We start from the raw sequence: 13,957 nt of genomic DNA, 5'->3' as shown, positions 1-13,957 counted from the left end.
CATTCCTAGTTTTTGAAACAGGAAGCAAACCGGAAAGAAGGCTTTTGCAGAGACAAAATAGGAAAAAAAAAAGTGGTGAGTTAAGAGATTCTTATAATAAAATATCTCAACAATATTGGGTAATACATTCTGTTTCCGCAAGCAAATAGTCTCTAAATTTCCAGCTCAGGATAGTCAGTCTCTTTTTCCAGAGATTTCTGCTTTACATCTGTTTAATCCAACAGGCTTGAAAAGCCAACCATTATCAAGATCCAGGTCACCTTCAGGTCACATCAACTAAAAGTTTGAAAGGGCTTTATTTTATAAGCATTAAAGAGAGGAAAACCTAATTAAGCACAAATACAATCCCTGCTTAAGTAGGCTGGATTGGAACAATTTCTAGTAAGAAGCTCTTTTAAATGTTTATTTAGAAAATCTCCCATGTGAAAAGTAGCAACAACATCAGGAGAGCTGCTCAGCCTCAGAGGCCTCTCTGTTCCAGGGCACAGTATTTATTTGCTATTGCACAGCCTGCCATTAAGCCCATGTGAGGTAGAAGCAGCAGCAGTGGTTGGTGTTTCCCCACTTTCTAAACAATGCAGGTGTGTGTGTCTGTGCTGCACCAGTCACACACTGTATCCCTTCTGTAGTAATGAGTCAGCCATTCACCAAGCGAAAGTTATGAAGTAGGACAACTGCAGGGAAAAAATAGGACACACATTTACATGTAATGAAACTTAGTGAACACGAAAAGCTTTGGAGAGAGATGAGAAATTACAGATTTTCAGTGCTCTGCACACCGTGACCTTCACCAGAAAGCAAATTACTCACTATTTTTGAGGAAATACTCAGTAGCCAACAAAAATATTCTAATTAGGGTTTACTAAAGTATGATATGGAAACTAATATTTTGACTACAATCTTCACAGGACCTACAAATGCAATATTAATTTAGTAAGATCACCAGTAGAAACCGTAAGTTTGGAATATTTAAAATTAAGTGTGATGAAAGAGCCATCTTTTGTGACCTCAGGCTGAAGGAGAGGTGGGAGGTAATCAAGTTTATTGACTAAACCCAGGGGAGGAACTGCATTTCTGAAACCTCAAACAAGACTATGATAGTTTAAAGCCATGTCTACAAGTAACTTCATGTTTCTTTTTGTCCAAAGTGAATGCAGCCTTGAAAAGACTGAATTCCTTGTAAAGCAGATGTGCAAAATCTTTTACAAGCTTTTAAACTAAACTCTACACTCCTAGAAATATGTGGCTCCATTTTTCTATTTGTAACAATATAGGAAAAATAGAAATGCTTTTTCAATGTTTTTCTAATCTAAGAGCCATAAGTGTCAACATTCATCATTGCTTAAGGAAAACTAAAAACTCTGAAATATTGTTAGGAGAGGGATTTATTTCAGCTGTTCATTTCCAAATGCCTTTAAGACAACAATGTACTGTATCAAAGCTGGCTGTTTCACTACTTCAATTTCAAAATATGAAACACGTGAAAAAGCAAAATGACTTCAGAAAAGAATTGAGAAATGTTAAGAACATGTACAACTCACCAGCAGTTTTACTGCTGAACAGACTTGCAGGTACAGTTCTTAATAAGGAAAATGTCTAGTTTTTCATGGAAGAAAATAGCATACTATTTTAAGGCTTAGAAAGAAACCACTATTAAATGGTGAACACACAGATGAAATATTGCAATATGAGGCAAGTTTAACAGCCAAAATTTATTAAAGCTTTAGTGCTGAAATTGCCTCTGTTGTCAGAACACAACATTTGGCATCAAGATGAGATACTTGCAAATGGCTTAGTATATTGGATATAATCCTGCTCCTATTGAAGTCAAGGAATGCAATAGCAACAACAAAAAAACCTTCATTTTCTGCGAAAGGGCTGGTACACAGACCTACAAAGGGACTGACTCATGGCTATGGAAAGGTGCCCAACACACCCCTGGAAGTTACAAAGGCAGTGCTAGAGGCTGAAGCATGAAGAAAGAGACAAAATGAAGCTGACTGGGCTTGCTCTTGTAATTTCAAATCTATGAGGTGAGATGCCATTGGAATGCACCTGCAACATGTATTTTTTTGGTTTTCAAAATGAAAAGGACTCCGTAAACAGCATGCTATAGAATTAATTGTATTTAAGTGCACATTCCAACAAAACTCAGACTGCTTGTAACACACTTAGCCAGAGAAACAACTTTTGCAAACACAGAAAGGTATCATTTTCCTCTTCCAATTATGACTGGAAATAAATACACAGAAATAAAACTTCAGTGAACAATTTCTTTGTTGCAATGCAAAAACATGGAGATTATGTTCCAGCTCAGATGTACTAAGTCCAGTAAGAACTTCTGAGCTCTTCTGACTTGAACGAAGCATGCTGAGCCTGTGAGCCTATCAGATAATTTGGCAGTTGGCTCCCTAACAATCTAAAAATCCATTTATAGGGGGTTGACATACTCTTACTAAGCAAAAAGTGCAAATCCTCAAAAGTCCATTTTCAATAGTAGCTTAATCCCTTCTTAGGTTTCTGGAGAATTCAGGTAAGAACACAGTAGTCTCAGGTTTTGTTTTCAGTTTTGTTTTTTTTCAGTTTCACCTTCAGCCTCAGGAAACAGAAACTCAGCCTGTGCCAAGTACAGCCCTTGCTTCAATGCTATGAAGTTTACACTTACCCAGTCTGTTGTACTAAATTTAAATTAACAGAAACTGCTTAGAACAATACACAAGCAAACTATTCATTAGACACAAGCTTTGGTCGTCTGTGTGATATTTCACCATGTCTACAGAGCTTTTCCTGAAATTCTTCACCTTTTCCTTAGCTGTTTTTTTCAGAAGACTGGCTATTTTCAGCACCAACAGAAGGTTTACATAACTACTAGTTCAGTTGCCATGTTAAAGTTGCACCTAAACTCAGCCTAAGCTGTCTTCAAATGAGTGCTTCTAAAAGCTATGATCTAGAGGAAAAAAAATACAAACCCAAGTTTAAAACAATACTTGCAACGCTAAGCAACATTATAAAATCTTAACATATACTGCTGACAAAGGAATAAAAAAATTCATGGCTGCCTTTGCTTTAGAACAGGCCTAGTTCTCCAAACATTAGTTTGGGATAAAGGATTTTATAGATCTACATCTTCTGAAGATACCACTTTGAGGTGGAATGAGGAACAAAACTAAAAAGCATTCAGTTAATGACAATCTACTTTCTTCTAACTATAATCTAACAAAGTAAAATACAGTTTTCAGGCCCCACAAAAACACTTCAACTCTTATTTATTAGAAGTGCTTCATTCATACACCTCTTCAGAGACAAGGATTTGTTTCTGCAGCTTATTTTGAATCAGGAAAGTTCAAATCAGGGACAGCATCACCCACCAATAAACAAGCTATTCAGACACCAGGGACATAAGATGAAGTATTTGAAATGACAGAATAGTCCACTCACATCAAATAAGAAACCAAGTCTCTGTTAATGGCTTCCTGTATTTTGTTATCCCACACTGGCTCTGTATAAACCATCTGTGCTGAACACACTTCAAGCCATCTTTCAGCTATCAACAGGGCTTCTGCAGCAAAACAAACAATTACTAATAGATGTATCTTAGAGACAGATTTTAAATCAAAAGGCACGGTGCTCCAGCATTCTGTTATTAAGAAAAGATCAGAAGAAAACAGTAGAGAGCTTTCCTGCACACCCGTTAGTAACAGAAAACAGAGATGAAAGACAGGGCTATCGCACTCCCTCACACAAGACAACACCAGAAGAGTCTGGATTGCAGAAGTTCTTCCAAGTGATCATCCCAAAAGAATTTTGTGACTTTTTCTTTTCCAACCAGAATCACGCAAACCAAAGGAAAGAACACAAAACGCTATTGTCATTTACACTAACAAAAAAGCATAATAAGGAAACAAGCTACTAACGAAACATAATCTGGTCTGCTAACTGGGGAGTATTAGGAGTTACACAACTTCTCACAGGACTTGGCACACCCACCCTTCAGCTATTGAAACAGGTAAAAAGCATCACACTTGCCAGGAAATAAACCTCTTTAGTCTTACTTATAAGAAGAGGAGTTGCACCAATTGAGAGCCGCAGCCTGTTAGATTCACAAGACCTCCTAGACAATTTCTCATAGGTGACTTCTGTTCAGAGAAAGACTGGAACGTCAATAAATGTGAATGCCTCAGACAAAAAATAAACCACTTCTTAGGTGTGAATTATTTCTATGAAGAGTATTTAATAAGACAGTCTGTAAATTAGTGTATACCCCATGGTGAACCTGCAGTTATTGTCATTCAGGTTAAGGCTACGCAACAGATGCAAGGAACCAGGAAGCGATGCACAATGCAGGAATCAGAGCTGTGTAAGGGACATAAGGAAACCCTCTCTCCATTTAAAGCAAGCTTCCCACTGAAGAACCTGCTGCTGAGGTACCTCTGGCCTCCTCTCCAGTGTCCCTGCTCTCAGCTAAAGCAGGAATCAGAAATGACAGCCAGTTCTCTGATTCACACTTCTGCTTGGTCATACTATAATCAAACCCGGTTTTTGAAGTGGAAAATAACTGCAAACAGGACATTATAGAATTTGGATTATTACTGCATGCTCAAAGACAGTTCCTACGGAAGCACTGTGCATATGTCCTAGGCATCCCAAAAGAATTAATGTGTGACACCCAAGTCAGGGCAGGGCTTGTTCTGCTGAGTGCCACCGCTCCCCACAGCTAAGAAATGGGGCTGGGGCTGCGGGGTCTCTGCGGTTCACAGCCTCCGCTCGGCCACACGGCAGCACCCGGAGGCAAATGCAGCCCATTCACGTGTAACTTCATCACAGCCACTGAAACGCGGCAGCCAGAGCCCATCTCTGCTCCAAAGGCTGCAGCACCCCGAGGAGAGCAGGAATTACAGTAACCCACGGGGCCTCGCTCAGAGCGGACGCGAGGCAGCGCGAACCCCGCAGCGGCCGCCCCCGCAGAGCCCCGGCGGTCCCTCCCGGGGGGTGCCGCCGGCTGCCCCCGGGAACCCCGCGGACACAGAGGGGGCGAAGGAGCCGAGCGAGCAGCGGCACCGCCGCACCCCACCGAGGGGCTCCGGGGCGCTGCAACCCGCGCTGCGAGGTCGCGGCCCCGCTGCCTCCCGCACCGCTTCCCCTCGCCCCCAGCCCGCCCCGCAGTGCCCCGCCGCACCCCCCGCCTCCTGCCACCCCCGGCCCCGCTGCCGTGGGCTCGGCTCAGGCCCCCGCCCAGCCCCGCTCCCGCCGTGCCCCGGCCGGCCCCGCGAACCCCGAGCACCCCCCGGCGCCCCCCGTTACCGGCTCCCTCCATTCCCTCCCCCGCCCCGGCCGCTCCCGCCTGCCCCCGCGGCCCGGCCTGCCCCGCTCACCGTGTGCGAGTGCAGGCTCTGGCTCGCCTCGATCTGCGCTGTCAGCGGCACCGTGTCGTCCAGCAGCACCTTGCCGGCCGGCGGCTTCTCCATGAAGGCCATAGCTGAGATGGGAGCGGAGAACCGGCGCCGCCAACCCGCTTCCCGGGGCAGCTCCCGGCGCGGCCGCCGCTGTCAACACGGCAGCGCCGCCGCCGCCGCGGGGCCTTAGCGCCGCTGCCACCGCCCGCCGCCAGGGGGCGCCGCGGCCGCCGCTCCGGGCGGGTCCCGCCCCGGGAGCGCGGGACTGGGAGGGATGGGGGACACGGCGGGATGGGGGACACGGCGGGATGGGGGACACGGCGGGATGGGGGACACGGCGGGATAGGGGACACGGCCGGGATGGGGGACACGGCCGGGATGAGGCACACGGCGGGATGGGGGACACGGCGGGATAGGGGACACGGCGGGATGGGGGACACGGCGGGATAGGGGACACGGCCGGGATGGGGGACACGGCGGGATGGGGGACACGGCCGGGATGGGGGACACGGCGGGATGGGGGACACGGCGGGATGGGGGACACGGCGGGATGGGGGACACGGCCGGCATGGGGGACACGGCGGGATGGGGGACACGGCGGGATGGGGGACACGGCGGAATGGGGGACACGGCGGGATGGGGGACACGGCCGGGATGGGGGACACGGCCGGGATGGGGGACACGGCCGGCATGGGGGACACGGCGGGATGGGGGACACGGCCGGGATGGGGGACACGGCGGGATGGGGGACACGGCCGGGATGGGGGACACGGCGGGATGGGGGACACGGCGGAATGGGGGACACGGCCGGGATGGGGGACACGGCCGGGATGGGGGACACGGCCGGGATGAGGCACACGGCAGGATGGGGGACACGGCCGGGATGAGGCACACGGCCGGGATGAGGCACACGGCCGGGATGGGGGACACGGCCGGCATGGGGGACACGGCGGGATAGGGGACACGGCGGGATGGGGCACACGGCGGGATGGGGCTCACGGCGGGATAGGGGACACGGCCGGCATGGGGGACACGGCGGGATAGGGGACACGGCCGGGATGGGGGATACGGCCGGGACGGGGGACACGGCGGGATGGGGGACACGGCGGGATGGGGGACACGGCCGGGATGGGGGACACGGCCGGGATGAGGGACACGGCGGGATGGGGGACACGGCCGGGATAGGGGACATGGCGGGATGGGGGACACGGCGGGATGGGGGACACGGCCGGGATGAGGGACACGGCCGGGATGAGGGACACGGCCGGGATGGGGGATACGGTGGGATGGGGGACACGGCGGGATGGGGAACACGGCGGGATGGGGGACACGGCCGGGATGGGGGACACGAGGAGGTTCGTCTCCGCAGGCAATAACGGGGAAGGCGGCTGGAGGGGAGGCCAGGAGTGCAGGCGAGTCGCCTCTCTGCCCAAGCATTCCGTGCCTGGTGCCCAGGGTAGCACCAACAGCGGCAACAGCAGTTGCAGTCCCGAGGGAATCAGCCCGAGACACTACTGGTCCCTCCAGAGAGACCAGGAAAATTATAAGGGCTGGTGCACTTGCTGCTCTTTACCTTTCAGGATGTTTTGTGTTAATAAAATAATCAGAATATCCTCTATATTTTACTCAATTTCTAGAATTTAAGGTTTGGAGTTGATATTTTCTGGGGTTTTGGTTTTTGGTTTGGTTGTTTTTCAAAACACAGATTTAAAGTTGTTAACAACTGAATTCCTCAACGTGACTCTGCAGCAGCGTAAGAAACTTTCTATTTGAATACTACTTAGTGCTTGAGAACCTACAAGTTGGACACCTGTCTGCATTTCCTCTTTTTACACCATCCACAGGAATTACTCTCACTTAAGATGTTGTGACTGCAGAGCTGGTGTTTGTCATACACCTGGAGCAGATGTCATGAACAGCTTCATCTCTCTGTCTTGCAGCTCCATGATGAGAAGAAAACAGGCTGTGTTGCTGTGGTTCAGCAGCCAGGCTGGAACAGCAATCCCATCTCCCCAAACTACGACTCCTGCAGTGACCCAGGAGGTCAGGCACAGATCTGATTCATTTTGTTAATAGAACAAGACAACTTCCCACCTGGAGAGGCAGGTGAACAAGGAGCAGGGTAAGGAGGGGGCCTGCTTCGATGAACTGCTTTGTCCAGCAAAAGCCAGTGACAGGCAGTGACCTGAGGCAGAAGGAAAGGAAACGGAAAGTGAAACAGCTCCCAAAGACAAGAGATAAGGAAACCTCGTCCTAATTACTGCTTCCAGGTTGCAAACAGGCCAAACTCCACGCTTTGGAAAGAGAAGGCATGGAATCAAACACCTGAAACATTACACCTCTCTCTGCTCCAGTGTGACTAACACCTGGGGTTAGAGTGCAGCACACTCTGGCCGTGCAGCTGTTTTACCAGTAGCTTTCATCACAGGTTAAAGAGAAACTCTCTTTTCTTAGCAGACAACTTCTGAGGTTATTTGCAGTCAAGGCAAGTTTCAAATGCATTTCTGCTGCAGAGAAGACAGGGGGATAACAGACACTTTGCCAGAAAGTTATATGAGCCACCAATTGAACGCCTTACTCCTGATGGCCTCAATCCTTCCTAAAACAAGTTTCTTAGTGTTTAACAACCTTATGCCAGTACTAAAATAATTTAACCCAGATGATTTACTAATGAATTTGCCAGAAGTCTACCAAGTGGAGACTTTCAGTTCAGTGGACAAAGGGAAATCCATGTTCACACACTCAGAGAGAGAGAAGCCATACAGTTAGTACTCAAATCATCTGCCCTTGCTTGTCTTGCCCTCAGGAGCACAGATACGGTAAGTACAAGTTGTGACAATATTTTTTTGTGACAATGCATTTTTTTTTTCCTTCACTCTCTTTCTGGGAGGCAAGTTTCAGAAGAAACACCAGCTGGAGCTGCCATGCAGATTACAACACATCTTGCAGTACATGTGTGTCAGCACCTCCACTTCTGTTCCGCTTTTGAACACAGCACTGTCCCCTCCCCTGGTGCTTGTTGGCAGTACAGCTGCTTTGTACAGAAGGAACAAGTCTTAACTGAACTTTGCTGGTGTGGACTGCAACTTTACCAGAAAGAACAGCCTCACTGTGAGTCCCACCAGTCCAAACTTCCCACTGTGGCAGCACAAAGGCTTGTCTGAACGTGCCACTTTGTCACAGCAAGTGCCTAGTTCACCTTGGCAGAGAAACCCATCACAGTGAAAAAAGGAAAAGCTCTAATTTTAATGAGTTCTAGTAAGGTCAAGTTTGTGCACTTTCAGACATTTTGAAAGGCTTTTGTTACAAATTTACTGGTTTAAATGGCGTCACATAAAAAGAGATTCAAAACCAAGTGTACATTGGTTCTGGCCTTTATGCTGAAGTTGCACATGATGAACAGCTCTATCTCTCTGGCACCAGGACTTTCACCATCCCTTCCATAACAGTTTTCCCACTTTCTCTGACCTGACATGATACAGAAATGTGTGCAAGAGAACCCTTCAGTCGTTTCACTTCTGCTGCAGCTGTGACTTCTTCACCAACATACAAAGGAGCTGGAAAACGAATCTCCTGGGAAAGAAATATACATCCTTGACCAGGCATTTTGGTACCCAGAACTGCAGAAATAAGTCCATTGATCAGAACTCCATGGACAACGGTTCTCCCAAACCTAGACTTCTTTGCAAACTCTTCATTTAAATGCAAAGGATTTGTGTCACCTGTTAAATAAGAAAATGTAACTACATCATTCTGTGTAAAAGCCTTGCTAAGTTCAGCTTTGTCTCCAACTTTTACGTGTAAGTTCTGAAATAAGGGATGTCCAAGCAGTGAGTTGATAAACGTTGGCTTTGTCAAGGCTCTTTGTTGGAAAATCCCTCCAGAAATTCCAAGCCTGAAGGGCCACAACATTTCCAGGAACTTCTCCTGCATGCAGCCGAACCAACTACTGCATTCAGTCCAAGACTAATTCTCTACTGTTGCCGGATAACGCAAGTAGAAACGGAGATGTCTAGTTTGGGGAAAGAAAAAACAAACAAGAACTGAACAACTAAAGCCTTAAAAAAACCCACCATCAAATACTCTCAAAGTTTAAATAACTTCAATTTTCCTTTCACATGATAGATTAAAAACTAAGAGCTCTGCCTGAGCAGACTTTTGTCTAGCCATGGCTTCAGAAACAAAGAATTCTCAGAACTCATTTTATTAAGCAGCATCCTCTGGAAAAAAATAAGCTCTGGAAGTGCATGTTCATACATGCATTGTTAAACAAGGTCAATTAACAGTAACCATTAGAAAGGCAGAAAGCAGAGTAGGGAAAATAAAACGTGGACCAAGATGTGGGTCATGAACACTTGCCAGAAATTATTTTCTTGGTATAAATGACATCAGGACTTGTCACTTGAGTGAAACCATGAAGTTATGAGACAGCCACTACTGTCACATTGTACAAGACTCATTTTAAGATGAGAACTGCTCAAACATGGGCCCACACAACTGCACTGAAAGGCACTTCATTCCCAAACCAAAGCATTTCTGCATCTAGGCCATCTTTCTAGGAAAAGGCAGTAGGCTTAGGCAGCCTGCCAAGCTTAGAGCCAGAGCTGACATTTGGGGGAAGCCACCCAGCCCCGCAGGGCTTTACCTGCAGCACCCGGAAGGCACACCTCCTGTTCTGGTAGAAGCCCAGCAAGGTTAGAGCACTCCACAGCTTGACAAGGCCACTAAGTAAAAAAAGAACAAAATATATTAATAAAATTTGGGGTTTTCTGTTTTCCTGCAGCACAGACATCTCAAATAGAAAGCATGGTAAGCCCTTTACAGTTTAACAGTAGGTAATTTCACTAAAGAGTTCTAGTAGCAAAACTGCATCTTGAAGGATTATTGTAGTGGCTGCAGTCTCTTGTCTTTGACACAGAGATATGTACTGCAACCTCAAGTTCACTTTACCAGAACTGTTCTCAGCGTGCATTTAAGCTCATTCTTCACATAAATCACCTGCAGTTGTCATCACCATTTAGAGTAACCGTTCTCATCTTTACTACAGAAAGAGATTTAAAGTCACTACCTCAGTCATGCTTACTTCCTGTCTTAAAAACATAAAAATCATTCTGGTTTAAAGCAGGAATAATGTACTGATGCACAAAGCTACCAAGATTCAGTAATTATTTTCTGCATGCAGTATGCAAATATCTGCAAGTTAGGCTTAGTTCTTCACAGGCCATTCTTAGTTTAAGAGTTCTGTTTTCTTACAAAAAATACTTTAATGGCATGGAAGCAAATACTGACTGCACCTTACCTGCTGATTACTCTTAATATGGCAGACAGAGTTTTTTCCTCGTATGTTAAGACATCAACAGGTAAAGCTGCTCCAACCTATGGAAAAAAAAAGTTATTTAGTAAGTATCACCCTATGTTCTTATCGTGGTTTATATGCAATTGATTTCACCCCCAGCATGTTACATCATTAAAAGTGTTATAGTTATGCTCAAATCTCACACAAGTGTTTCAGTTACAACATCACTGGATTTTAAACAGCACCCTTCCTCTCAGAGTTCTTTAGAAACCACTTTTATTTCCACATTACAGCCGGAGAAACACAGACCAAGAGGTGATGTGACCTGCTTAAAGTCAGCCAGCAATAAAGTAAACAGAGCAAAAACAGTGCTGTGGACTCTCCTGTACAAAAAGCTGTTCCCTTCACACAGTTCTCTTTTTAAAGCCTCTCTACAGCAAAAGCATCAACACCACAAATTCTAAAAACAAGCATCAAAGAACGGTTTGAGCTGGAAGGCACCTCGCAGAGTTCACCCAGTTCCAGCTCCTGTGCCATGGTCGGAAATGCCTTCCGCTAGAGCAGGCTGCGCCGAGCCCGGTCCAACCTGACCTTGAGCACTGCCGGGGGCGGCTGAAGCCGCTTGACTGCGGGCAGCGCACTGAACGGCACAGCTCCGCTCGGAGCGAGTCCGGCCGGGGGCGGCGAGCGGGCAGCCGGGCACCGGCGGCTCAAACCCAGCCCATCCACCCTGCCCCGCCCGCTCCTTGCCCCGCTCGGCCGGTCCAGGGTTCTGCCGGCCCAGCCCGGAGCCGCCCGCCGAGGACAGACCCCAGTCCCGGTCCCACCTCTCCGTGCAGCTCCCTCAGCGCTGTCACCACGAGCTGCTTGAACTGCGCGGCGTTGGGCCGGGCCCCGCCGTCGGGCAGCTCCCTGCGGGAAGGAGAGCACAGGGGTCAGGAGGGGTCAGGAGGGGTCTGAGGGGGGCCCGGGGGTCCCGGCTCGGGGGTCCCGGCCCGGGGGTCCCGGCTCGGGGGTCCCGGCCCGGGGGTCCCGGCTCGGGGGTCCCGGCCCGGGGGTCCCGGCCCGGGGGGACGCGGGGGTACCGCTCACAGGCGCACGCGCAGATAGTGATGCTCGGCCGCGCGCCGCAGCACGCGCCGCTCGAACGCGGCCGCCGCCATTGCCCGCCCCGTCTACGGCGGCCGCGCGGGGTCACTGTCGCCGTGGCAACCGCGCGGCGCCTCCTGCGCGCGCCCGGAACCGGAACCGGAACGGGAGCCGTGCCCGCTGCACCGAGCCCCGGGCCAGAACGCAGCCCTGCGCACGGAGAGCGAGAGCAGTGTCTGAGCCTGAGACGAATCTCCGGGAAGCGGCGGGGACAGACAGTGCTTCCAAGCGCGGCACGCAAGCCTTCATCTGCACGAAGGCAAACACGCCGCTGCAGGCCGCCACACAGAAACGCTCCTGCGCTTGTCCCCCAAGCAAAGGTGTTGGTCCCGATGCAGCTCCCGGTGAAGGCGGCGCCTGGCACCAGGGTACAGACACCGGGGAGACTGTGCTGCCCCAGCCTCCGATTTGCAGGGACACACAGCTGAAACGAACTGGAGCCGTGCACAGAACGAGCCTGGCAGCCTGTCTTTGCACTCGCCAGTCAACAGCTAACTGAGATGATAAAATAACACCATTTTAGTATCTTGTACCTGCTCTGAAGATTGGCATTAAATGCATCCTTACCATCCTTATCCAGAAACAGCAGAAAGGATGGAAGTACGTTTGCTCTGCTGAAATAATTACACATTATCCTCAAAAGAACTTCACAGAATCTTACATCTTTTACCAGAAGGTTCATCCAGGAATTAGCATCGACCCCAGCAGGTTAACACTGCGGTAGCCCAATGTCCATCTGACATGCCCGAGTCAAGGCCCAACTCTGCATTATTCCAGCAGAGCTTTCTCAAGCTTAGCACCACAGGTGGATACCTGAGCTCCGCTCCTGGGCTGACTTAAAAATGGTGCATAAACTGCCGAACGTTTCGAAGTAAAACTTCAGCAAAAGCAAATACAATTTCACATGTACCAAAGTAATTTTCAGATTGTTAGTCAGGTTAAAGAAAAGGCAGTTTGCCACATAAAATTCAGTAGCTGTAAGTGCAGACTAACAAGATACCTTCAGGAATACTGTGCTTCTCCTAGGAACTGAGAAGCAGTTATTGTACTGCTCAATAAATCAGTTCCACAATAATTTGGCAGACTTATCAGAGCAGCCAGTTGTACTGGGACCAACACTACCCACAGAAGCTGGTATTACTTTTAAGATATTAGTAAAATTTCATCACCAAGCAGCAAAACTTGGAGGTCAGGTGCTATATAAAATCTCTTTTTGTTATTGCCATAGAGCAGGTGCTGCTCTCCATGAGGCTCTGGCAAGAGGAACTCACTCAGGCACTCCAAGTGTATCCAGGGAGCTGCTGTAAGGCTAGGGGCTGTGTCAGCTGCAGCAAGTCAATAACGAGCACACACAGGACTGTACAGGAAGGCTGGACACAACAGGTCAGTTTTTTATTAACCAAAAGTGAAGCTGAACCCCAGAGTGGTTTAACTTGTTAAAACCATATGTTTATATGGCAGATATTTTCCTTTCATGTTCAACACTACAGTGCAAGAACCAAACTTCTCAGCTGTTCATCCTTTGAGAATCAAGTAGTAAAATGAATTTAAATAAGGGTCCCTCAATGAATCAGTTTAAAAAAAAAAAAACATTTAACTCAAAAGAACAGACCAATTTTAAGAACTGTCTTATTAAATTCTCCCAAGTGAAAGACCTTTAAAAGCACTTGGAGCCTTGAGGTAGCAACTTTATGCAGAATTTAAATTCCCCTCCTGCCCCACAGAGGAAAATTAGTAGCACATTATTAACTCCAGACAGCTAAGCTGCGTTGAGTGGCTCCTGTGAGGTGACTTTCTCTTGCCTCTTGAAATAGCAGTGTAGTGCTGCAGAGCACCAGGAGGAAATCCACAGGGAAGGCCTCTTGAAATAAAATTTATGATTTGAAAAAAGTTAAAATTATCAGCAACGACTGTAACAACAAAAATTATCTGAAGTGAAAAACCCAACGTGTATTTTGGCAAGACTAGTTTACAAATACAAGTCAAGAACAATAGTCTGCTTTCAGCAAAATAAAGAAAGAATGGAAGTGACATTCAAAGGGGCTTCAGGGTTTTTTTGCCCTCTGTGCAAAATTGCACTTTGTTTTCAAAGTTTTAAGTTTTGCACTTTTGTTTCTAA

The 13,957-nt window shown here is 47.9% G+C and overlaps 3 protein-coding genes across 12 annotated transcripts in view; all 3 read right to left on the bottom strand.

The window, feature by feature from the left end:
• Window positions 1-5,594, bottom strand: part of PXK (PX domain containing serine/threonine kinase like) — a 33,641-nt gene extending 28,047 nt beyond the window's left edge. For 6 of the 10 annotated variants that reach the window (XR_011003077.1, XR_011003078.1, XM_068202098.1 and 3 more), the window contains exon 1: window positions 5,373-5,593. Coding sequence is in view for 7 of the 10 variants with exons in the window: in XM_068202098.1 (XP_068058199.1) it covers window positions 5,373-5,474 (102 nt within the window). In the remaining 3 variants the exon portion in view is untranslated. Of the gene's footprint in view, window positions 1-5,372 lie in introns of all 10 variants that reach the window. The other 4 variants (XR_011003079.1, XM_068202102.1, XM_068202096.1 and 1 more) reach the window with 2 other exon arrangements.
• Window positions 5,595-8,659: 3,065 nt separating this feature from the next.
• Window positions 8,660-9,326, bottom strand: HTD2 (hydroxyacyl-thioester dehydratase type 2). The gene has a single exon (XM_068202079.1). It carries the CDS (start codon window positions 9,324-9,326, stop codon window positions 8,799-8,801), a length of 528 nt encoding a protein of 175 aa, XP_068058180.1. The 3' UTR covers window positions 8,660-8,798.
• Window positions 9,145-11,907, bottom strand: RPP14 (ribonuclease P/MRP subunit p14). The gene is made up of 5 exons (XM_068202081.1): window positions 11,782-11,907; window positions 11,517-11,601; window positions 10,693-10,769; window positions 10,039-10,117; window positions 9,145-9,405 (listed from the first exon to the last, which is right to left on the bottom strand). The coding sequence occupies exons 1-5, from the start codon at window positions 11,850-11,852 to the stop codon at window positions 9,349-9,351; spliced, it is 369 nt and encodes a 122-aa protein (XP_068058182.1). The 5' UTR covers window positions 11,853-11,907; the 3' UTR covers window positions 9,145-9,348.
• Window positions 11,908-13,957: the final 2,050 nt, after the last annotated feature.

Source organism: Anomalospiza imberbis, chromosome 11 (assembly GCF_031753505.1).
Source record: "Anomalospiza imberbis isolate Cuckoo-Finch-1a 21T00152 chromosome 11, ASM3175350v1, whole genome shotgun sequence".
NCBI classification, from domain to species: Eukaryota; Metazoa; Chordata; class Aves; order Passeriformes; family Viduidae; genus Anomalospiza; species Anomalospiza imberbis.
The sequence above is the reverse complement of the archived record's forward strand: the minus strand, read 5'-3'. Positions and strand labels throughout refer to the sequence as shown.

Excerpts from the sequence above, each read along its gene's own strand:
- HTD2 (XM_068202079.1), bottom strand. The coding sequence starts at position 9,326 with ATGCAGGAGAAGTTCCTGGAAATGTTGTGGCCCTTCAGGCTTGGAATT.
- RPP14 (XM_068202081.1), bottom strand. The coding sequence starts at position 11,852 with ATGGCGGCGGCCGCGTTCGAGCGGCGCGTGCTGCGGCGCGCGGCCGAG. Across the intron at positions 11,602-11,781 it reads CACTATCTGCGCGTGCGCCT|GGAGCTGCCCGACGGCGGGG; the intron begins GTGAGCGGTACC and ends TCCTTCCCGCAG. Across the intron at positions 9,406-10,038 it reads GTGCCTTCCGGGTGCTGCAG|ACATCTCCGTTTCTACTTGC; the intron begins GTAAAGCCCTGC and ends TCCCCAAACTAG.